This window comes from Lathyrus oleraceus, chromosome 6 (assembly GCF_024323335.1).
Source record: "Lathyrus oleraceus cultivar Zhongwan6 chromosome 6, CAAS_Psat_ZW6_1.0, whole genome shotgun sequence".
Classification (NCBI taxonomy): Eukaryota; Viridiplantae; Streptophyta; class Magnoliopsida; order Fabales; family Fabaceae; genus Lathyrus; species Lathyrus oleraceus.
In genome coordinates, this window is record NC_066584.1 from 34,536,058 (window position 1) to 34,559,595 (window position 23,538).

General features: G+C 33.0%; 3 protein-coding genes across 5 annotated transcripts; 1 reads left to right on the top strand and 2 right to left on the bottom strand.

Annotated features, from left to right (window-relative positions):
• Positions 1-1,617: 1,617 nt before the first annotated feature.
• Positions 1,618-3,767, bottom strand: LOC127093856 (uncharacterized). Its single transcript, XM_051032756.1, has 5 exons — positions 3,280-3,767; positions 3,077-3,134; positions 2,628-2,800; positions 2,424-2,553; positions 1,618-1,905 (listed from the first exon to the last, which is right to left on the bottom strand). Exons 1-5 carry the CDS (start codon positions 3,765-3,767, stop codon positions 1,618-1,620), a joined length of 1,137 nt encoding a protein of 378 aa, XP_050888713.1.
• Positions 3,768-4,471: 704 nt separating this feature from the next.
• LOC127097646 (basic leucine zipper 9) lies at positions 4,472-9,417 on the top strand. Its single transcript, XM_051036144.1, has 6 exons — positions 4,472-4,750; positions 7,731-7,863; positions 8,286-8,445; positions 8,536-8,611; positions 8,729-8,854; positions 8,970-9,417. The coding sequence occupies exons 1-6, from the start codon at positions 4,508-4,510 to the stop codon at positions 9,258-9,260; spliced, it is 1,029 nt and encodes a 342-aa protein (XP_050892101.1). The 5' UTR covers positions 4,472-4,507; the 3' UTR covers positions 9,261-9,417.
• Positions 9,418-10,226: 809 nt separating this feature from the next.
• Positions 10,227-22,905, bottom strand: LOC127097645 (uncharacterized). 3 transcript variants are annotated; one of them, XM_051036140.1, is made up of 19 exons: positions 22,774-22,905; positions 20,634-20,721; positions 20,322-20,549; positions 19,911-19,997; positions 19,696-19,785; positions 19,482-19,608; positions 19,043-19,143; positions 18,210-18,378; positions 17,905-18,026; positions 16,742-16,870; positions 16,551-16,649; positions 16,393-16,450; positions 16,233-16,308; positions 15,998-16,127; positions 14,803-14,960; positions 12,458-12,530; positions 12,184-12,378; positions 11,437-11,530; positions 10,227-11,288 (listed from the first exon to the last, which is right to left on the bottom strand). In XM_051036140.1, exons 2-19 carry the CDS (start codon positions 20,706-20,708, stop codon positions 10,420-10,422), a joined length of 2,880 nt encoding a protein of 959 aa, XP_050892097.1. In that variant the 5' UTR covers positions 20,709-20,721; positions 22,774-22,905; the 3' UTR covers positions 10,227-10,419. The 3 variants fall into 3 exon arrangements, with proteins under 3 accessions (XP_050892097.1, XP_050892099.1, XP_050892098.1); XM_051036142.1 differs by lacking the exon at positions 22,774-22,905 and adding an exon at positions 22,747-22,767; XM_051036141.1 differs by lacking the exon at positions 22,774-22,905 and adding an exon at positions 21,219-21,296.
• Positions 22,906-23,538: the final 633 nt, after the last annotated feature.

The window sequence follows — 23,538 nt, forward strand, 5'->3', positions numbered from 1 at the left end:
AACTAACCTTTATGCTCCACGTGTACCTTCAGCAGTTTCAGATAAGAACAAAGTTCTCTCCTTTATTTTAATCTCCAGTCAAAACCGTCTTTAAAAAATTAGAGAATATTTTTAAGTCCTAACTGCACACTGACCCTTCTCATCCAAGGACTTTCGACTAGATCTCCCTAATATCAAATTCGGTCGAAAACATCTTCACATGGGATTTCCATTTTGTAACTCTAAAATGGGCGTCTAAATTATGAGCTAAGAGGTAGTACCCACATTTCCTTTATAGTTGGAAAGTACCATGTTATGAGGCTTGGCATCTGTGTCATACTTACCTATTTTCCTCAAAAGGTGATGGGGCATCAGGTTCACCGTTGCGCCATAATCTACCATAATATTATTAATTGGGACGTCTTCGACCTTCCCAGTAATAAATAGAGGTTTGAGATGACTCTTCATAGCCTCATTTGGTCGCTCGAAGAAATCATTTTGTTCCTCCACACAACCATTATTCATTACGTAGTAGCACATTGGTTTATGAGCGGCCATTTCCATTTCTATGATATTGTCAGTATCTTCGACCTCAGTTATCTGGTAAAATTCTCTAGGGAGCACTGAGACCACATTAACTATGATATCCAACAAAGGCTCTAACCCAGAGTCGAAATCATCTTCGAGCATTTCGTCTTCTGCTATCGCTCAGTCATATTTTTCTTTGTCTGCCTCTTCTTGAATGGTAAGCATCATCTCGACCATCTTTAAATCCTCTTTCTCCTTCTTTTGGAAGGTACGTTGGTGTTGGATTCAACGTTCTTTTTTGCTCCAATTTCCCTCTGCGCCTTTCTCCCATTATGTTTCCTTCTCCATTGGGACCTTGTCATGAGATTCTTCCCCTTGTAGTTCTAAGAGATGTAGGCTGATTTTCTGGACGCCTGAAATTCTTTACGGTAGGCCAGCAACGAACCTTTGTCTACTTCGAAGTTCTGCCATTTTCCTTGGCCACGCTTTCTACCGTAAGCCGGCCTCACCCATTTTCCATTGGAAGCCTCTGCAGTGGGTTTGAAGGAGATAGGTTTGGTAGCAGGATCCTTTTGTCTCGTCTCATCAAGCTTCACCAAAGTTCTGTTTGGGTCGAAATACCTCTTTGGATCGAAAGCTCTTCTAGGCCCACAAACCCGTTGGTCCTGAGGATTGTGCGCCACTTTTGCCTTCCTGATTCCATCTGTCTTTTGCCTTCCTGATTCCCTCAAGATTGTGCCTTCCTGATTCCATCTGTCTTTTACCTGATCCCATCTGTCTTTTGCCTTCCTGATTCCCTCAAGATTGTGCGCCACTTTTTTGTCGAACACAACACTGCATCGATGTCATACCATGACTTCTGATTTCTTCCCTTGGCACCTATGGAGGAAATCCATAAGAGTCTCTTCTTCTTTTGGGAAGGCCAATTTGTTGTATTCTTCTTGTCGACGCCGTCGTCGACCTCCATGGAAGTTTCCTGTGAGACTTCGACCATGTTGACTTCCATGTTGGCATCTTCAGTAATGCACAGATTATGGAATTTCACTTGAAGGCCTTCAACAACCTTATCCATTTGTACGAAACTATCAGCAGTATCTTTGGTCACCACCATCAAATTGGAATCTTCAGTGACTCCAGGGTCGAAACATCAGTGGTTCCGTTGGCGAAGCCTTCAACAGCCTCCTGAGCAAAATTCTTAAGGAAATCCTGGCCGAGGTACTCAGAGACCCTGACCATGACAACCTTGTTATCAAGGTCCTCAGTAACTTCGGCAATGTTGATGGTGTTGCCGAAGTCATCAGTAACTTCTACCACATTTACATTATCTGGCTCTATGTAATGGGCGTCAGCTACTTGCAGAGGATCAGAGTCAATCTTCATCTGGCTCCTGGGAGTCAGCTACACTTAGCCCCATCCTAGTAAAGTTGCAATCCCCCGAAAACCACAATTTCCATCTTCACCCACATCAATAATGTCATCAATGTATGAATGTAAGAAATCAAGAAACTAAGACAACTAAACATCTCTCAAAGATGTAGTGGAAAATTGACTTCTTTCTGGCATACAATATCCAAAGTATTGAAATGTGTATTCAACTTTTCACACTCTGTTTCTAAATCCAAATGTGTACCGCTTTATTCATGACTGACATCATGCTCTTCAATGTGTAATTTCTTCAAAAAAAAAGAATTGGTTCTAAAGGAACAAGATTCCTTGTATTTGGAAACCGACAAGTTAAAACGCACACGGTAACCAATGTGTTATTCTAACGAAGGAATCATATGCATCTTTGCTTGCACCAATAAATTTTACCCTTTCTAGTTCCTTTCCAATGTGTTGTATAGATTGTCTTGAAACAAAGTCGTGCAAGTTGGTATAGAATGAAATGTTATACCGATGCTCAATGTTGACAATACTTTTTGAAATGAGACCCTAATTGAACTTAGCTGCAACTTTAACATGGTGTTCACAACATCCCAACTTCGGCATAAATCTCCCCGGCTTGTAGTGAACATGTTTTTTAGTCTCCAATGAGCAGACTCCACCCTAAAAACCATAAATAGAAATATATGTCAAATTATGTTTAGTAATGTAATAACATCAAAATGACATTTGTTTACCTGTTCGTTGTTGTGTTCCCTAAATGAGTGACTTTGTTAGTCAAAGCAGCAACAAACATTTCTTTATAAGGTTTCAACCATGTTTCACTCATATACTTAACAAATAAAGGAATATCAACACAAACAGTCTCGAAGTGCTTCAAGTGTTCGACAAACTCAGTTTCTCTATTAGCCTACATGATGTTGTTCCATAGATCCATGGCATGTTCTTATCTTTATGATTTAACATACTCTTTACATTTCATATAAACATTTTTTGAAATATGAAACAAACATAACAAATGAGTTGAATTTAGAAACACAACTTCCATGACATTCATCAACGCAAGTTCCCGGTCCGTCACCACAACCTTCGGTAACAAATTCTCGAAAGAGAATAACTCTTTGAGCTTCTCCAATGCTCATTTGAAGTTCTACTTCCTTCCATGTTCCAAATAGACAAAGCCTACCGAAAACATCAACGTTGTTGACGTAACACCAACAATCTCAAGCAGTGGTAGCCGGTACCTGTATGATCACGACGCACATGATCAAAAATATGATAAATCAAAATATGTCCAAAAGATATAAAAAATTAACACCTGGACATTACCTATTTGTCTTGTACGTACAATCAAAAATCAACACCAAATGAAACATATTCAACAACTACACTAAATCAGGATGTGTCCAAAAGATATCAGCAACAACATTTAAGTATTCCCTATTTCTAGTACAACACATGTATTTTTCTCTATGAATAAGACTCAACGGCATTTTCATTTTCGTCAATGGACCTCTCTTGCTCGCATTATATGTAGCTCTAGCTTTATACACCGGAGTAACACTGGTGAGATTTTCTGGACCTTTGTCTTTCAAAGCAGCAACTATGTACCTTTGAGTCGTGTTGTACTTCGTCATGTCATTCATAAATTGTCTTTCATGATCTTTTAGGCGGTCTAATATATCATGCCCTTCTAGATTCTTATATATTTTATGACTGTGTAACTCACGCCTAACTATCACCTTCCAAGTGCCACCACATGTCACAGATCTCAGTCTAAAAGGACATTTAACGTTCATATTATAAATTCCTTCTGAAGAATTATTGCTTTCAGATGCATTCTTCCTTTTGTAATTTTCTCTTTTCTCACAACTCATAATCAATTTATCTTTCCTACCTCGCTTCCCATTTACAGTATCAGAATGAACAATCACAATAATAATATCATTGTTTACCAATAATTTGTGTCCATGCTAATTCTTCAGATCATGACTCAAATATATTTTAATATTGACGTAATATTTTAATTTCTGTTTTTATTTAAAAATGTAGTAAATATTTTTGGAGATGTTAACAATTTGTTTATAATTAGTAAATATTCTCTTTGTCCTTTCACTCTTGTTATCACAAAAAAATGTTTGATCTGTCCCTCAATAATTAATATATTTACACAAATATATTATTTCAAAGTATTTTTAATTCAATATTGATTATTTTTATTTTAGTTATATTAGCTAATAATACTAAATACGTCAATACTTCATAAAAATAAAAATATAGTAAAATGATTATTGTTTCTATTATTTTTTTAAATAATTTATTGGTTGTTAGACTTACTTATCTTAAATTAGAATGAATGAAGAATTTGAAATTTAAATACATCTCTTAGTTATTACGTCTATCAACTAAGTTGCTTTTTTTAAAAAATATTTTATTTTATTTTACTTTATTTATATAATATTAATTTTATTTTTTTTAAAAATAATTTAACTCAAAAAAGTTTTGTATGATTCTACTGTAAAATGCCACGTATCAAATGATTCGAAACTTTTCCTATTTATACGCACGAAGCTGCTTCTCTTAGTCCCTTTTCTTCTTCTTTTCTCTCTCCGGCGAAATGGAACCAAAGTGGGGAAGCATTCTAACGCCGTCCTCCATTTTCTCCGGCTTCGAAGATCTCAAATGGATCACGGAGTTCGATCACGAACTTTTCACGAAGCGGCCAGTTACTGTAGGAGTCGAAACAGAAACCGAATCAGCGAACGACATCGACGTGAAACCGTTTAAAGTGGATCCATTCACCGGCGTCGGCGATGTTTGCTCCGGTAACGTCGCTGATGCCGCCGATTTTCAAAATCTGGTCAGTGCTCTCTCACTCTCACACACTACGCACTTATAAATTTAATCAACCGCTTTCTCGGAAAAGCACGTTTGAACGCTTATTAATTAATTCCTTTAAGTGATTTTGTTAATAAACCAAACACTTTCAAGCTTGCTAAGAACGCTACTAACAATAAAAATAAAAATAAATTAAAACATAATTATCATATTAATATTGTTATTATCACTAGTAATAGTTTTAGTTTTGAGTTTTTACTTTGATATGTGTAATTATTTATTTATTAATTAGTTGTTAAAATTTTTACCGCCATATTTAAACTAATTGTATAACTGAATAACTGATTTAGTTTATTCAAATTTAAAATAATTGATTCTTCTAAACTCGTCTACAATTTAATTGATTTGAAATAAAAATTAAAGTAGTCGAAGATTCTCTTGTGTTGACTGTTGTTTAGTTGATAGTTGTACATAAATTCTTGTGTTGACTGTTGTTTAGTTGATAATTGTACAGAAATGATTGATTTTTCAAATTTAAACATGAGATAAAAAATAGAAAACCTCGACCTCATTGATAGTTTCATAAAAAAGAATCCCTTCACAAAATTTGAAAGTAAGAAATTTTGGTTTGTGATGAGCGTTTGATTTCTATATGAATGAATAAGTAATGTTGAATAGGATAGAGAACTTTTTTTATGTGAATGGAATTTGGTGTATTTAAAGGGTGAAGGAAAGGAACTTGTGAAGGTGCCACGTCAGCAGCATTTTTGTTTAGTGATGAAGAAGGCGTTGCTAATGTGCACTATACTCTTTTTGTTATTTTTTAATTTATTATTATTGATAAATTATTATGTTGTCTTTTGAACTCGTGGGAACGCACTACTTTATGAGGATCTTCACTTACTTTAAATTTATTTTGTCTTTTACTTTGGGACACAACAATGGACATGTTACTTAATTTGATAATCTAATTAAGCTTCACCTCTACTTGGTACACTTTAGTTTTAAAAAGAAGATTTATATACAAAGTTTGTTTTTGGCTTGCAAACTATATATACAATGATTATGTGATTAAAATTATATACATGTCATTCCCATTCAAAAGCTATGCAGTTACTATATGTGTGCGAACTCAATAGAGATCAAAACTCAACAAATATGAAGAAATACAATTAAATTCTAATTAATTATACTGTCCCTAATTCAATAATAAATGAGTTTAATGGGTGTTCCATGTTAGGATAGTTAGATATGTGTTCCAAAGAAGCTAAAAATGGTTTATTAGTTGTTTTCAAATTCAGATTTCTATTTAGTTGAGGGGGTGGAAAGGAAAATAACTTTATTTATTTTGTTTGATTAATAGAGTGAAAGTGTTAATTTATATTTTACATAATATGTTATATCCTCTTCAAATCTCTCTTCTTCTACAAAATAAACCCCCCACCCAAAAAAAAAGACAAGAATTAAAACAATCCCACCTTTTACTAAAAGAATATAGTATATAATAATAATCTCATTTCTTCATATTTAAAAAAGAAAACTTTCATGCTCTTCTTATTTGCTCAATCAAACACTAAACTAAATTTTAAAAAAAAGTGCTTATGCTTCAAATAGAAAAGGAATAAAACAAAGCAACATGGATGGGCGATTCCTTTTGGCTTTTTATAAGCAAAACAAGTTCAGAAGCATTTTTTTTAAAAATTTCTTTTCCAATTTATTAAATAAAATACACTAAGTCTACTTTATAGTATTGACTCTTCTCTCCCATGCATGGTATCTATTAGGTGGCTTGCCAATATATGTATCATCTATTTCTACTTTTTATGAAGTGGTCCTAGTATTATTGCCCACAATCTTAGTGGATCACTATGAAAGACAGAAGTGAAGTGTTTTATTACTTCTTGCATAACCTATCTTTTCTAAGTTGTATTCTTGGTGATTTTTTTCTATGTTTTGATTTATACGTGTAAGTGAAAGAAATATCATTAAAGAAGCTAATTGAACACTATTATCGGTGCCATGTCACCGTTCTCACACATTTCCCAAACACCCATGGTGATCACTTGGATAATGGAGAGAAAAATGCATTTTTTAGTTTATATGGAGAACCTTATTTCCTTTTCTTATGTGATAAAATTAATAATATGATATAAATGTGGAGTACATTGTATGGTTTAGTAGGACCAATTTTAAATATTTTGATAAATTGTATAGATATTTATTTATAAAATTTAATTTAATTATTTAAATAATTGAGAAGCATGTAATAACATAAAAAAATTAAGTAGAGTCCATCTAAAGAATTCATATAAATACAATAGATGTGGATAATTAATTAGTGTGTTTGACTAAGATTAATCTGGAATTAAAAGATGGTTTTCAATTTTTTTTATACTTAAATTCAAACTTTCAAATTATTCTACCTCTCTTGAGAGAATAGTCTCTTGAAAAAAGAAAATTAGATTTTAAATTCGTTTCAAATAGATTCGGGTATCCTCGTTCCGATTTCATGTATAATAATAAAATTATTTTTTAATAATTTTTTTTTAATATTATATTACATTATAAATAATAAAGTAAAATAATTATTAAAATTACTTAAAATAATAAAAAATTACTTAAAATATTAATTATATATTTAATATTTTAAATTATTAAAATTAAATAACAAAATATATAATAAAATAAACAAACAAAATCGAAGTAAATACTAGTGTTGTTACTATCCGACTCATTATTAAATTTTATAATTGAAGAAAATCTAAGTTCAAATTTAAATCCATTTTCCTGATCAAATTTAAAAAAGATTCAAATGAATCATCAATTACATGAAAACTTTTATCAATTAATATAATTATAATTAAATTAAATTAAAGGTAATTTTAATAAAATATTAGTATTAAATATAGTATCAAAATTTAATTTTTATTTATATTTTATATAGTTAAAGTTTCCTATGTTTTATTACAAAGACAATATTAAGTTAGTGTTGATAATTGCAGGATACGGTAACTTCATTTTCAACATGTGGTGAACCGACAAACACTAATACTTTTGTATCCTCCCAAAACCTCACTCCCAAGCAATCTACCATCACTGCAACAATAGATTCTCAATCATCCATTTCTGCTACCGGTAATACTCTATGTTATATATATATATATATATATATATATATATATATATATATATATATATATATATATATATATATATATATATATATATATATATATATATATATATATATATATATATATATATATATATATATATATATATATATATATATATATATATATATATATATATATATATATATATATATAAAAGCATACTCAATATCCTGTTCCTTATGTGTTATGATGCAATGTTTGGGGTCTTATGGATAATGGTAGAACAGTAGTATCAACTTTTTTTCAAATACAGGATAAGATCACCTTCCCCACACGTCCCCACCATTGCAAGATATATATTACCATTTATAGATAACTTCATTGTATGTGCATATAATTTTGTCACATAACTTATTTTGGATTGAATTGTATAATGGATAGTTACGAGTCCAGTGTCAGCTAATAAACCAAGCAGTAGAGAAAATCAAACCAAAGGAGTAACTACAACAAGTGGTTCCTCACGTGATCCATCTGATGTAGATGATGAAGCAGGTCCTTGTGAACAAAGCACAAACCCTGTCGATATGAAGCGCCTTAGAAGGTACTTCATACATTCATTTATTTTTTATTAGTTTTATAAATTCATAGATGGATATTTTCATGCAACTTAACATGATTTTCATGGTTTCAGGAAGGTGTCGAACCGCGATTCTGCGAGAAGGTCTAGAAGAAGAAAACAAGCACATTTGGCAGATCTGGAGGTTCAGGTAATTTGATTAGTTGAATTATCCAACTAAATATTTGACTTCTCTTCATAGAAATTTAATTACATAGATATTTTACAACAATTTCCTTTATGAGATTTTAATATATTAGTTTCTCAGGTTGAACAACTGAGGCTGGAAAATGCAGGCCTGTTTAAACAGCTTACAGATGCCAGTCAACAATTTCGTGATGCTAACACAAATAACCGAGTTCTAAAATCAGATGTCGAAGCTTTGAGGGCTAAGGTATCATTGAAGAGGGTGAAAAATCTCCAAGCACTTAAGAATAACAGTCTTAATACAATTCAAATCATGTATGATGTGTTGAGCTGCTAATAAAGAATTTTTCTGTTCAATTTAGGTGAAGTTAGCCGAGGATATGGTCTCTAGGGGCACTCTCCCCACTTTTAACAACCAGCTTCTCCAAAATCATAGTCAATTGAGCACCACTCCACCACAAATCAACACTAATAATCTCCGCTGCATGGCACATGTTTCGCCCACCATTACCGTCCACGGAAATGATGCTTCATATGGTGTTACTGGACAGAATTCGGTTATTGGACTTGGAGACTTTGATATATCTTGCAGTGATTTCAACAATGGAGTCAATAATGATGCTGTGAGCTCTTTGACTAGCATATGGCAGTGACTATTTTGTACTACCACTTGTTATTGTAGTGTCCAGTTAGAATATCTAAGTTTGTGTATGCGTTGTTTTATATTATTTGAACTGCATGTTATGTTATAGAAAATAGTCCTATTTTGGATGGAAGACTATATATATGCTTGGTGGTGTATGTTTCAAATGGTGTATTTTTCTTTTTGTTTAGTCCTCACCTTGATTGTTTCTTACAATTTAGTTACCAAAAATGAAGTGAGTACAAGAGTCTGTTTATACGTGAATAATCCGTGCTGGTAAATGATCTTCATTGTTGAAATTTGAAATTATGTTGGGAAGAAATATTTTAGCAAAACTATGTCATAACGCAACTTTAGAATTGAAAATAAGTTATGAATGATGAAGTAACAAGATTACTCTTTCATAACTGCACTCTAAATAGGTAAACCACATTTTCCTTGTGAGTGTTTGTTTTGTTAGGACTTTTTATGACCCATAAGAGCTTGGCACTTGGAATAATAGTGTGAAAATTCAAGCATAATTGGAATCAATCCCAACATCTTCTTCACCTGTAATTTAATCTCTATACATGACTTATTTGGACAAGTTTGAAGACTATCTACGTGGAAACAAGAGTGGAAACAACACTCTCATTTCAATACTATATTAGTTGAAATTTATGAATCTCACACAAAACAATGGAATCCACATAAATTTAATCAATAGATAATGTTGAAAACAAAGTTATAGACTGAATTGTTAAAATTTGGCCCCATGACAGGATCTAGCAGAGGTGTAAGGTCTCAGAGGACAAACACATCTTAGAGGAGGAAAAATGAGAAAAGGAACACTAGTAGTGGATACATGCCTGACCTGCTATTTCCAATAATTCTTTATGGAAGGCACAATGGGCTGCATCCATGGCTTGTTCATCTTACATTTCGCGCGAGGACAAAGCCACATAGCTTAAAATTTATAAATACCCAATGCTGCAGATAAATTAAATTATCGAAAGTTCAAATTTATGAGCACATAATTACAAACATTATGTTAGAAGCAAAGCTAGCTTTTTAATTGCTTAGTTTCCTGATTACAAGAATAGCCCCAATGCACTCATAAATTATCAAGATGATAAAATGAAAATTTATGCATAAATAGTGTTGAAAAAATGGTACAAAACCATCCACCCTTAATTAATCATAGGCCTCCCTGGATTTGCATCTCCCCTTTGGTCAGCTGCATATCTTAAGAAATCATCTGGCACAGGAATGTTTAACTCTGAACAGACAAGGTGGACAATTTTTCCAGTGACACCTCCAAACGACATTTTGTTCAATGTCACAGCAATAGAAAATCTGTTAGTAACATCACAAAACCCTGTAGAGCCACCCATTCCCGAGTGACCAAACGCAATGGTTGATCCATCCTTTGAACTAAACCGCTTGAATCCTAAGCCAAAGCCCCCATTTGGTAAAGTTAAGTTCTCGTACTCTCCTGTACCCAAGAACTCGTCTATGATCCTAGGATTCCGATAGACCTTACCAGGAACATGGGTTCTTGGATTACTACTTTCCACATTGCTACTACCCACATCATCACTACTGCTACTATCTATGATATTGTTTCTTCCTTCTGTAACCTCAGATTCTTCTTTGCTAGAGACTTTTTCATAACTTTTATTAATTGAAGGTAAGGTTGCCACCCCCCTTCCAAGACATTTCCGCTTTTTGGGGGCCTTCTGAGAAGGTAATTTGGGGATATGGGGATGACTTCCAAGTATTGGCTTAGAAGAAGAAGAATGAGGTGGTGGTATCTTGCCCCCATCAGCTAGAGCTGCATAGTAACGTGCAAGTGCCCGGGCAGATAAATGTCCATTAGCAGCTGGTATGATGGCCCGCCGAACATTTAGTGTATTGAAAAGAGGAGGTAAAGTTGTTGCCATTTGAGCAATTTGCTGTGGCTGGAAGGTGGAGGGAAGTTCCGAACGACTACTGGTCGCTGAGAGCTTGCTTAAATCATCTGTGTCTACAGTCAGAGCTGCAAGACGTGATTCCACTCCTAAAAATACAAGCCATGAAACCAAAATCAGAAATCTTCAACTCCAGTTACTTAGGAATAAATAGAAAATAAAATGATCATATTACAACACCCATCAGATATAAATTTCTTATCATCACTACATAAATAGTTATTCATCAAAACATGCCTGGGGGAATTCCTATGTATAGTTCTCCTTCAATCTGGAGGGGACGAACTATTGATTCTTCAAGGATCTCCTGAAATTTCTTTCCAGATGCATGCTGTTTTATCCAAATAAATTATCAGAACATGATAGAAAGAAACCATACGGTCGGAAAATTTTATTAGCAATTGCTTTCCGCAACTATGAGAATAATAAAAATTTAAAACCATCTGCAACCATGGAAAAATTCCTATATTTTGTTATCAAAATAGACATTAGTAAAAGTGTTGCTGATTGTCAATACAAGAATGTAGAGGCATGCCACTATAAGCACACAAGTCATACACAATCAAGGTCTCTTTTACTAGCCTTGCTTGTCGTAACTTTGAGCAGACTGATAATTTATAACCAACTGCAACAATACCAAAATTCCTATTTTTATCCAAATAGACACTAATAAAGGTCTATGCTGATTGTCAACACAAGATTGGAGGGATATACACGTTCAAGGTCCAAACTCAGAGCTCCCAACTGACTGTCAGTGTCATATACACATATACTTCATTTTTGCATCATTACTAACAAGCAAGAAAATAATTCTCAAACTTATCATTTTATTAGTTACTTTTTTATATGAAAGTTTTATTACTCTTTCTTTATTTAACATAATAATGAACAGTCATTTTTATAATAGAAATTCAGATAAAACGAAATTGAAAATATTTATTACAATAAGAATTAAGTTTTTGATACAAAAGGTATCGTATTTACCTCAATGATTCCACCGCACAACCAGCCAAATGACAAATAATGATACATCTGCACCTTTCCTGGTTCAGTCTCAGGCGCCGAAGTACAAATACAGTTTAAACATTCATCCCAATCTAACATTAGAAAAGGGTTTTCTTGACTCATGCCTGCCATTGCGTTGTGCAAACCAGATGTATGGTTAAGCACATGATGAACCTGAAAAAGAAGATTAAACCATTATTAAAAATAATAACTTCAAAACATTATTAGTTTGGAGGAAATATCAGTATTTGACCTTAATGACTTCTTTCCCAGATGATCGAAACGATGGCCAAATATTTGCAACATTCTCTTCAAGGTTTAGTTTTCTGCAAGATAATAAGCAAGCAGAGCTATTTCAGGTTAAAAGCATCGTGCATGAAAGTATTTGACATCACATAATTTAAAAAGCTACTTTTTTAATGCTAATGACAAAGAACAAACATGACTCTATCCAAACTAGAACCGATACAGTTGTAGCCAGAGATTCACTGTTAAACAATTACATACAGTGGTATACCAATCCGTGTTGCGCAAATAACTCAGCATACAAAAAAGTCAAACAATCTGGAGAAAACTTATTATAAGTTAAATCGCATGAATAAAACTCCAGCATTAGATTAAAGTATTAATGAATGCATAAAAAGAAGTATTGATTTACTGTTTCACAACTTCACGATAAATTAACTGAAGTCAACATATAATTGTGGAGGAAAAATCAACATATAATGCTGAGGAATGTAAATAGGTAGTTCACTATTCTAATCCCATTTTTATGCACTTTCCTTATAACATTGAGAAAAATATTAGATAAACTGGGTAGAAGAAATATAATGAACATATGATTCAAGTATGCCGCTGAACTTTAATGTCAATCAAAACAAGCTCATACGATCAATGCAAGGGGTTGAGGATCACCCTCAGTTCGACACATTATAAAGGATGACAGTAGTGCTGACTTTGTTTATTCTATAAGACATTACAAATAAGGAGATAGTTGGTGCCCTGTTTTATAATATTAACAATGATGTAATTGTTGGATACCTAGCTTGGACAGATGAATAGTTTTGAATTTTCTTGTTGATTTTTTTATTTCTGAGGATGCTAATAATCCAAAGTCAATCCAATAAAGTTTCAGCTTATTTGTTTTAAATGTGAATTATTCAACATATGTTGATGAATTATAGTGTTATACATTGTATTTCATTTGTTATTTTGTGCTGCTAAAACTAGGGAGGACCAATCGCGGGAAAGGAATAAATTCAAGTGTATAATGAGAACAATCTATATATTCCAATTAAAGTGTTCATTATTAGTTTGAATTTTATTAGTATATTCTTATAAATATTGAGGAAGCATCGACACAACGACGGAAGATGATACCTTGTGACGAAGACTAAATGTTCGAGTCATGGAATTAAGTCTACTCTAAATGTAAGGTAATAATGCATGGTTCTGTAATTGGTCCTATGCTTTCCTCGATCCTTCTATGGCATGAGCTCTAGCACCAGGTTGTACTACGAGGGTATTTAGAGTTTTTATCAAGCCATATATAAATTTAATAACTCATGGAATTTGGGCTATGAGATGAGGCTTAGCGCCTACTCATTACCACTACACCTTGTTGAAGTATATATATCTAAGTCTTACTCCTCTATTTCTTCCCTTAAATTCTTTTTTTCTACCCCCACATCTGTTCCACTTTCACCGCATCTTTCTTTTATTTTCTTTACTGATAAAGAGACAATATATTTATTATTAAAGGAATTAGTCCCTTGATCATTCTAGGGTGATTTTATGGGAAAAAATCTCCAATTCTCCTACCTTTTATTCCCTTGATCAGTATTAAAGAAGACCATGATCAAGTACTGGTGATTAAAATCAAGTTACACCTATATCGAATGGCATGGCACACCCAAACCACCATCTAGCATTTCATATTCTCCAACAACCATACTAACAATCAAGCAAACACAGGGGCCTATCATATATGAGGCAGCATATTCTGCTTGTTATCACAAACATTTCATTCAAGGATGGATCAAATGCACACAATATTAGAAATTAATTATTGATGATATTGTGGAAGACCATTTGAAGGTAAACATCAGCAAAAGACTACACGCAATATATATTAATATTGGCATGAATTATTAGACAGATGTATGCTAACTTCTAAATAGCACGGACTGTGACATGTAAAATGAAAACCTTAGGGGTATGTTTACTTTCTAAAAGCATTTTCAGTTTTTATTTTATAATAAAATCTATGTTCGTTTTAAATTACTAACAGAGATGGAAGACTCATGTAGTAAGCAATCGTGATAGAGAGAAGATGAAAGGCAAACTAGGAAGAAAACAATTTTAGAAACAATGAAAACTGTACTTTGGCATTTCCAGAAATTCTGAAAATATTAGTTCTGTATTAAAAAAATTGTATATGAAAACAGTGAGGGAAATATTTGATTGATATCTTCTTATGTTTATTAATTGAAGTAAAAGTGAAAACATGAAACGTGGGAAGTTATTTGATTGACAAACAAGTTACAGCAAAAGTCAAGAGACAATCAAACTCAACAGTCGTAGCATCTTACAACATACCCATTGTCAACCAGCCAGTGTACCATTCCTGCTGTGATACCCTTTGTAACAGAAAACACTGGAAAAAGGCTATCAGGCTTAACTGGACGAGGATCATATTTACCAAGCAGTCCAGCAGCAGTGTCAATAATGACCTCTCCATCTTTGTAAGCGCATACCTTTAAGAAATTGAGGCAATTTATTAAATCAATTAAAATATACTTCATTTACTAGCTGGACATCAAATGCATTGGAAGCAACATTACATGTGAAAAAATGGAATACTCAATAACTTTGATAATTTTCACAAAAATCATAAAATAAATCAAGGCTTTGGGGAAGGGAGGGAAGGGTTTTGGAAGACTTATTTTTTTCATGACACAATCTTTTAAATTTGAGGAACTAAAAAATCATATTGGATGAGGGATTTCGAGGGCTTAGATACAACAATAACAACAACCAAGTCTTATCCCGCTAAATGGGATCGGCTACATGGATCAAATTACGACATAATATTCTATTAAAGACCATGTTTCTATCCAATTCGTTAATTTCGAGATCTTTTCTAATAGTCTCCTATAGTTTTTTAGGTCTTCATCTACCATTAGTTATTTGACTCCTCTCCATCTAATCTATTCTCCTTACAACATAATCTACCAAATCTACCAATCTAAGCTGTTACAATAATCTAAATGTTAAAAGTATATTAATAGTAACTATTCATTTTTCCTTCTACACAAAACTCAACTCAGAAAAAGTTAAAAGTTGTCTATTTTTCTCTGTACTTATCTTCTACACAAAATCTCAACTCAAAAAAAAGTTAGAAGTTATCTATTTTTCTCTCTACTTATCTCCTACCAAAGTCCTCCCCTCTGTTTCACTATAAGTGTCTCATTGCAATTATTATGCCTCGTTATTTGTTATTTTATATCATCATCGAAACATTAATAACTTTTTTTCACTAATAATCGCATATATTGTATCTCAATCAACCTTATTACTACTTACTATTAATAAGGATATTTTAGTAAATAAAACTCATTTTATTATTAATCAATCAAACTAATTATTTTATTAAGAACTACGCACAATCCAAATAAAATATTTTTTATGAGACAGAGAGAGTAATTAATCATTATTAATGCATTAGGCAAACCAAAGCAATATCAATTCTCAAGCTTTAGTATACTAAGAGTTAACAAAAAGCAACATGCACCTGGATTCCAAGTATTTTATCGTTATTTGCCAACTCAATTAAAAGTTGCCTCAGCTTGGCTTCAACACCAGAATGCACTGGTGAATCAAAAATCCATCTATCATTTACCGATGGTCCTCTACTAATAAACCTGGGAAGTTCACCTCAGATCAGTCATAGGTGAAACAGGGAATGAAGAAGACACAAATAACTTAAAAACAAAAAACAAACAAAAAAACAAAAAAAAAGGACTCACCCACTCAAAACAGATTCTGCAAATGGTCTCATTATGTCCATATATACTATGTGAACGCCCATGGTCGCAGAAAGTCCTGCATCCAAATCAGGCAAGTAAAATAGGTTGTAGAGAACAGGTAAGCATTACAGCAGTTTATATTCAGTGTGAGACGACAGACCTCTTAGAAGATTAAGAACCCTTCCAAATATTACAATATCACCAGGAAATGCATCAACCTGAAAAAAAAATTAAATAAAATATGACCGTAACTAACATACTATCAGCTTCATAAATTTGGAATAGAAAAAGATAGTGGAAGTTTGTGTCCAAACTCACAGGATTAAAGCGTTTCATTTCTTTTTTGTCAAGGTTCATTTTCTCCTGTATAACCTTCATATTTTTAGTTCTTTGATCCTCTAGAGATTTCAATGATTCCTTAGCATCAGGAAAATACATCAGAATTAGACAGAATTAATCCTAAAGAAAGTAAAGAGTGGCATACTTTTAGGAGTTTAAGGGATACTTACAATCGATTCTCTTGCTGGTGTTGTTGCACGGAAAAATATAGCTGTCACTTCCATTGCCTGCTCTGGTATGTCCAGACGCAGCTTAAGCCCCATTTCTGAAAAGGCGGACAGAAGAGCCACATGATCCCCCTATGATAAAAAAGCTTACAACTTCAGTATCATTTAGAAATATCTTTTTGAGCAACAGTTACAAAAAACTTTTACTGATAATGACAATCCTAAAGAAAATTTCATACAAAAGTGAAAAGTGAAATAGAGAGTGAAAAAATTACGACTCGTTGTTCCTAAATCATAGACACATGGCTATTTGCGCACTTTCTTAGTTGACTTCCATGAACTTAACAAAACCACCCAACCAAAAGCTTATTTTGTTATGTGAGGTTAGAAAATAAAGTATAGCTCAACTAAACATCCACCACTACAGTACAATTTGTGAAAGAATGATTTCAACACTATGCAAAATTAATCAACAAAATTTTCAAAGTATTTCTAACACTGATATGTAGGGCAAAATATATTAATCCAAAAACCTTATCACAATATCACTTAATATGATATTGAAAATTCTGCCGGTTTGGCCCTAGCTGCCTAAAAATTTTGATTGTCTTCATTGAAGAACACTTTCATTGTGTTGGGTGTGAAGGGATGGATTTAGGCTCGGTCCAACCTAAATTTCTAAGATGGTGGTATAACTATAAGAGCCTCCTCTAGATCTGATGCTGGTCTTCCCGCATCGTCCATGACACACTTCAAGCCCATTGAGCCTGAGAGTGAAGGGTGTGTTGGAAATTCTAATTTCATTAGGGTTCGGCCCTAGCTTCCTAATTGCAGCATTCAAGCCCATTTAGCCCGAGAGTGAGGGGTGTGTTGGAAATTCTACTTTCATTGGGGTCCGGCCCTAGCTGCCTAATTGCAGCATTTAGGCATCCTTCATTGCAGTTTCTAACACTTTCATTGTGTTGGGTGTGAAAGAATGTATTTAGTTCCACATTATCTATAGATATAGCCTATGTAATGTTTAGAAGGTTGGGCAGCCCTCACCTTACAAGCTGCTTTGTAAGGTTCAGTTAGCCTCAATCTAAAGCATAACAGCCAAACTAACAATGTATATAACTTTGCCAGAATCCATACAACCATGAAAAAGCATAAAAGCCAGCACGAACCTCAACAGATGACAAAAACATTTTTGCAAGTGCTTGCTTAATGGTGCTTGAAAGCTTCTTTGTAAGCCCAAAGTCGAGTAAAATGGGACGATGTGGAGATTCCTTGCTCACAAGAAAATTTCCTATAATTATTCAAGTTAGAGAATGATTCCCATGAGTACATGGAATAACTGGAAAATTATTACAGAAAATTATTAAGAAACTTCTACAATAAATTGAAAAATGCCGTACATAAAAAAACTTATTGACTCTTGCTCATGCGTACATAAGCACAACCATATAACATGGAGATAGATATAGTATACCTGGATGAGGATCACCATTGAAAAACCCATCAATATATATTTGGTGAGCGTAGGCTCGAGTAATCTCCTCCACAATCTTTTGTTTATTAACTCCATATGCTTGTAGTGATTCTAAATCGTTCAACCGAATTCCATCCATGTACTCTAAAACAAGGATCTTTTCTGTAGCCTGTCATTGGAAGCAATTAGATTATATATAAGGAAAAGTAAAATTAATGCCAAAGAATAAAAAGGAACTACATTTCATTTTTAAGCACATAAAAAGCATAGGTACCAATAGGTACACTAATATATGCATGCACAAGAAGGAAAACATAATACTCACTTCTACAGGGGGGAAATGCTTAATTACTGGGGGAAACTGCACTTAGAAAAGGTGTTACTACGACACATAACTACAGTGGAAAAATGCTTAACTACATTGTTATGGGACCTTGTAGAGAAATATGTAAGCTTTGCTCACGTTTACTTTCACATGAATATATATGTCTAATCAGGTTTGGGTTTGGGATGAATCGCATCATATAATCATTTTAAGATATACGGTGGGACAAAATGTTTAATTACATTGCTATGCGACCTTGTAGAGAAATATATAAACTTAGGTCACTTCTAGCCTGACATAAATAAATATGCATGTCGAATCAAGTCTGGGTTTGTAAATGAATCGCATTATGTCGCCATTTTAAGATAACAAGGACTTGTGGAAATTACAAGTATAAAGGATCACTTGTTTCACACATTTTTTCCTGAATACTTTCAGATGGATCAACTATAATGTCACCTTTATGAATAAATAATTCAATCATAATTTTGTAGAAGAAGAGAGATACCTGAATGACATCTGGGATTAAAACATCCACTCTATTGGGATTTAAATTTCCATCATGTTGGTTTCTGCAGCCAAGATTTTTTGCTACAGTTCTGGTGTTTTCTACAGAAAAATAAGAGTTAGTAAGAGAGACAAATAGAAAAATTAAAGGAGAAGATTTCCCCTGTGCAACAAAAGAACAAGTACACAACTCTTCAAAATGAAACAATTGTTAATAAATAGTCCATAAATTTTTCAACATGTCAGTCAAAGGAAGCCCTTACGAAACTCTGATAAACACCAAAGCCGTAGAATTCACAAAGACATTTCTGAACTTGACAGAACTAGGTAAAGAAAAAGTCTTGAAAATCCAAGCAATTAGTTCCAACAAAATATACCAGTTATTTTAGGCACAAATTTGGCTTTACAACATCATAATTTCGAAAAGACCAGAAAATTACCTGCTTCAAGATTGAAGTCGAGTTCTTTGGGAGCTTCTTTGCACCATTCATCAATCATAGGATTGAAGTTATACTGTGGCTCAGCCCATGCAATCCAGTCAACAATTGCCTTTGCATTTTTTAAGTCCTGAAAAACGACATAGGACAAAAAATCATTTGAAAGCCTCCAGTGACCTTAATATTCATATATCCCAAAGGACAAAACAAGCAAAACCTCCAGTATGACTGTTTTGATGCCATCGTGTTGAACTTTAACAACCACTTCCTGTCCATTGAGCAGAGTTGCACGGTGGACTTGGGCTATCTGCTTAAAATGTGCAGCTTAGATTCGAATGAACCAACAAACTCGAGGGGAAAAAATTAATTGTAAAGATTCTTAATTAAGTTCAAAAATATCCTCTAGCAGCAAAAATATCTTCAGGATCTTACTGATGCTGTTGCCAAGGGTTCATTGACAAAATCCGAAAATAGCTCATCCATTGATTTCCCCAACTCTTTCTGTATCGTACCATAGACCTTCAAATATAAACTACATTGAGAAATCTGGTATTGATGGCAACTCAAGAAAAATTGTAAATTCTCATGTAGGTTAGCAGATGATATCCCTTATTCTTGTTCATAGATTGCGAATTTCATTTTCAACAGAGGAAGTGTGAATTTAGTGAAGAGTAAGATAAGCTATAAAATCTTATACTAGTCCTGCAAAAGACAAAACAAAACATCTAATGCTAAAAAATATTTGGGATTTTTTTTTAAACCTTATTATGTAAATCATCTCCCTAAAGCATTCTTTCTTTAACTACATAATAGTAATTTTTAAATAGAAAATTTTTAGAAGACCTCTTCCAATGGTCGAGGAGGAAGGGAGTCCTGTAATTGCTTCAAATTATTTATATAAGCTGCAGGAAGAACATCTGCTCGTGTTGACATATACTGCCCAAGTTTCACCCACAAGCCTTCCATCTCTATTATCAGTTTTAGAATTCGTTTGGCATTCCTTTCATGAGCCTTCTCCCACAGCGCGGGTTGTTTAGATTTGCTAACCCATTTCTCTCGTTGTTGTACACCCTAATGACATAAATACAAGAAAATAAGAAGTTTAATAGACTTATTTATTAATAAAATAAAATCCGAGCAACAAACAAAGCTCACCTTATAATCTAGGTATACTACTACGGCCATTGTAAATACTCTAATACGTCTTCTGTAAAGGTTTCCCAACCCCATTCTGGCAGGCACGCTACAACATTAAATGAAGGTTACAGTTAATTTAAGACCAAAGAATAAGGCAGAGTGGAAACTTTGTAACATATATTTCCACCAAATCAAGAACCAAGGACAATATCAGATATAAGAAAAGCACCAAGAAAGAAGAATCAAAACAATATTCAGTTAAAAAAAATCATTTTAAGGCATCATTACAAACAGCATTATTAATGAAGTTTGATGAGTTATTTAATGAAGAAAAGAATTCATCTAAAATACAGAAAGTGTAGTACTAATAAGCATATTGCACAAAACAAATCGGAGATTCTTAAATATCTCAATATACACAACACTGTCCAAATTAGAATTTTTAATGTAAAATGTAAAAATATTCACTGGTCTTCACATAACAACTAAAGATTTTGTGACATGATATTGGAGTCTATATGACCATGTATTTTAAAGTTCAATACTTGATCCCCTGGTATCCTCTAAATAAAGGTTGAGTTTCAGCAGGTGCGTAGGATGAACCTGTACACTATCCACGCTTCCGGTCGACATTAACCAAGTGTTCATGAGTTTGATCTTTGTCACCCGCTCTATTAAATAAAAGATTAATTTCAAGCACAAATAGTGTGGACCTATGCATCGTCCTTGTTTCAAACCTAAAGGTATTTCCTGTGAGAGAAAATGACATATAAAATCATTCATGAGCATCCGCCCTTCACGTTCAGGATCCTTACAGAGTAAGAAGATATTCTAAGCATATTCTAAACTAATTTTTATGCCAAAGGCAGGGACTTTTTATTCCCTTACATCCATAATACTATGGTATACTACATTTCCATCACAAACTACCATAATGACCAAACACACCCTAATGGTAGGAACTTAGGAAGTCAATGTCATGAAACATAGTGTTCCTAACAATGCACTAGAAGTATCCCACAAGAAAAGCAGGCAGAGAAAAAAGTGGACAAACCTGGCTTTTGAAATAAAAATATATGAAGTCACAATTAAACATAATGAGATACTAGTACTAATTTAGATTACTCATATGTCTCAGAATACTGAACTAGAGGATAATTAATTAACTCATCCATAATAACTCGGTAACATGCTTACTGAAGTTTAATCTTTCAAGATACATACTGAACAGAAAAATCCATGAACCCTAGAACACGTTAATCACTTACCCAAACCTAAAGCCAAGGTTCTATTTTCAGCTAGTCCTACTAGTAGTAACCACAAACGGACACTTCTGTAGTATATTTCATGAAGGATTTAGCTCCTCTATTTGTGAGTAGTTAGAAAATATTCTGTTCCGTAAAACATAGCACTGGTAAACTAGCAAACAGTGGATGACTGATAAACTAGCTGATCGCTTACATCAAATAAGCTAACCGGTTGAATTTCTAGTATTGAATAAAATTAGCACTTGAACTAGCTTATAAATAAGAAATAACAAAAAATAATGTGTTGATTTGATTTTAAATATTTTCAATTAAGATAACAGAAATAAAATTGAAAGAAAAAAAAAGCTATAAGCGACTTAAACTAACTTACAAAAAAAACTATAAATTAATAAAAATGAATTATAAGCTCATGATTTTCTCAAGAAAAAAACTCATCATAAAAATAGCTGTTACCGAACAGAATTTTTAAAAATATGAACTTATAAGCTTTAAAAAAATCTTGTCAATTGCCAAAAAGGGCCTCAGTCGTCATAGCATAAAATAACATCGATAACGAAAAATTCACATCCCTTACAAGTGCAGTGATGATGATGATGATAAAATATGCATTAATCCTTGAAATACAAGCCAAAACCGACATTCAAAACGTATAGTAAATTAACAACGCAATTCTCGTACACGATGATGAAATTTAAAGTGAAATTAAATCAGAATAGAGATCATGAACACGATGAATCAAATTCAATGGATAAACCGGCGAACAATCGCAGAGAAGAAAATTCATCAGTTGATGATTATAATTGAAACGGAAAATGAGATGCGAACCGTTCGAAATTGAAATTGTGATAATCGGAAACAAATACCGGAGAAGAGTGGCACGACGGTGTTACCTTGAGCTTTGGAAGGATCAGTAACTGCTTGGACGAGAGAGAGAAAGTGTGGGTTCTGAAAAAGAGGCTGAACTGAAATAAGAGTCTCTCTCTACTTTATTGTAAATCTCACAATGAATTTAACTTATGATACTATTCGGTTTGGGTTTTTCCAAAAATATAAATAAAAATATTAAAAGGCATTGTAATAAAAAAATTCTCAAAAATAAAAAGTGTCACTTTTATGAATATTTAGATCAGAAAAGAAAATAGGTATATTTTCCAATGATGAATTATATATATATATATTTTGCTTCAAGTACCTTTTTTTCATTTTTAAATTTATTTGTATATATTAATGAAATAAATTTATTTGTATATATTAATGAAATAAATTTATTCTAACTAGTAACTATAACAAGAGTTTTTTTTTTCATTTTAAATAATTTTCTTTATTAATGTCTGTTATTAAATATGAGTATTTTTCTTAATCAAAATTTGAACTTAAATCGCTACATTGTGTGAATTTAATTCGTGTTCCCCAATACTGTGTATATTAAACGAGTCTTATAAAATGTTTATCCATATAATTTGCCACGTTGGTTTTATTTAGACTCTCGCAAAAATCTAAAAAAAATATGATGGAATTAGTATAGCGGAGAGTGTTGATCTAAATTTTTTACATGTGTCACAAAAAGGTGAGGGCGGAATAGGGGGCACGCAGACAGTGCATTTTTAAGTTTAAAAATGAAGAAAAAATGTGTTATTGATTGCGTTCTCAAAATC

Coding starts and splice junctions, on each gene's coding strand:
- LOC127093856 (XM_051032756.1), bottom strand. CDS start 3,767: ATGAGTTGTGAGAAAAGAGAAAATTACAAAAGGAAGAATGCATCTGAA. Junction 3,135..3,279: donor TGGACACATCCTGATTTAGT/GTAGTTGTTGAA, acceptor GTGATCATACAG/GTACCGGCTACCACTGCTTG. Junction 2,554..2,627: donor GGGAACACAACAACGAACAG/GTAAACAAATGT, acceptor TATGGTTTTTAG/GGTGGAGTCTGCTCATTGGA.
- LOC127097646 (XM_051036144.1), top strand. CDS start 4,508: ATGGAACCAAAGTGGGGAAGCATTCTAACGCCGTCCTCCATTTTCTCC. Junction 7,864..8,285: donor ATCATCCATTTCTGCTACCG/GTAATACTCTAT, acceptor TATAATGGATAG/TTACGAGTCCAGTGTCAGCT. Junction 8,855..8,969: donor TCGAAGCTTTGAGGGCTAAG/GTATCATTGAAG, acceptor TGTTCAATTTAG/GTGAAGTTAGCCGAGGATAT.
- LOC127097645 (XM_051036140.1), bottom strand. CDS start 20,708: ATGGGGTTGGGAAACCTTTACAGAAGACGTATTAGAGTATTTACAATG. Junction 19,609..19,695: donor TCAAAACAGTCATACTGGAG/GTTTTGCTTGTT, acceptor GTCGTTTTTCAG/GACTTAAAAAATGCAAAGGC. Junction 14,961..15,997: donor ATAAAATACTTGGAATCCAG/GTGCATGTTGCT, acceptor AATTTCTTAAAG/GTATGCGCTTACAAAGATGG.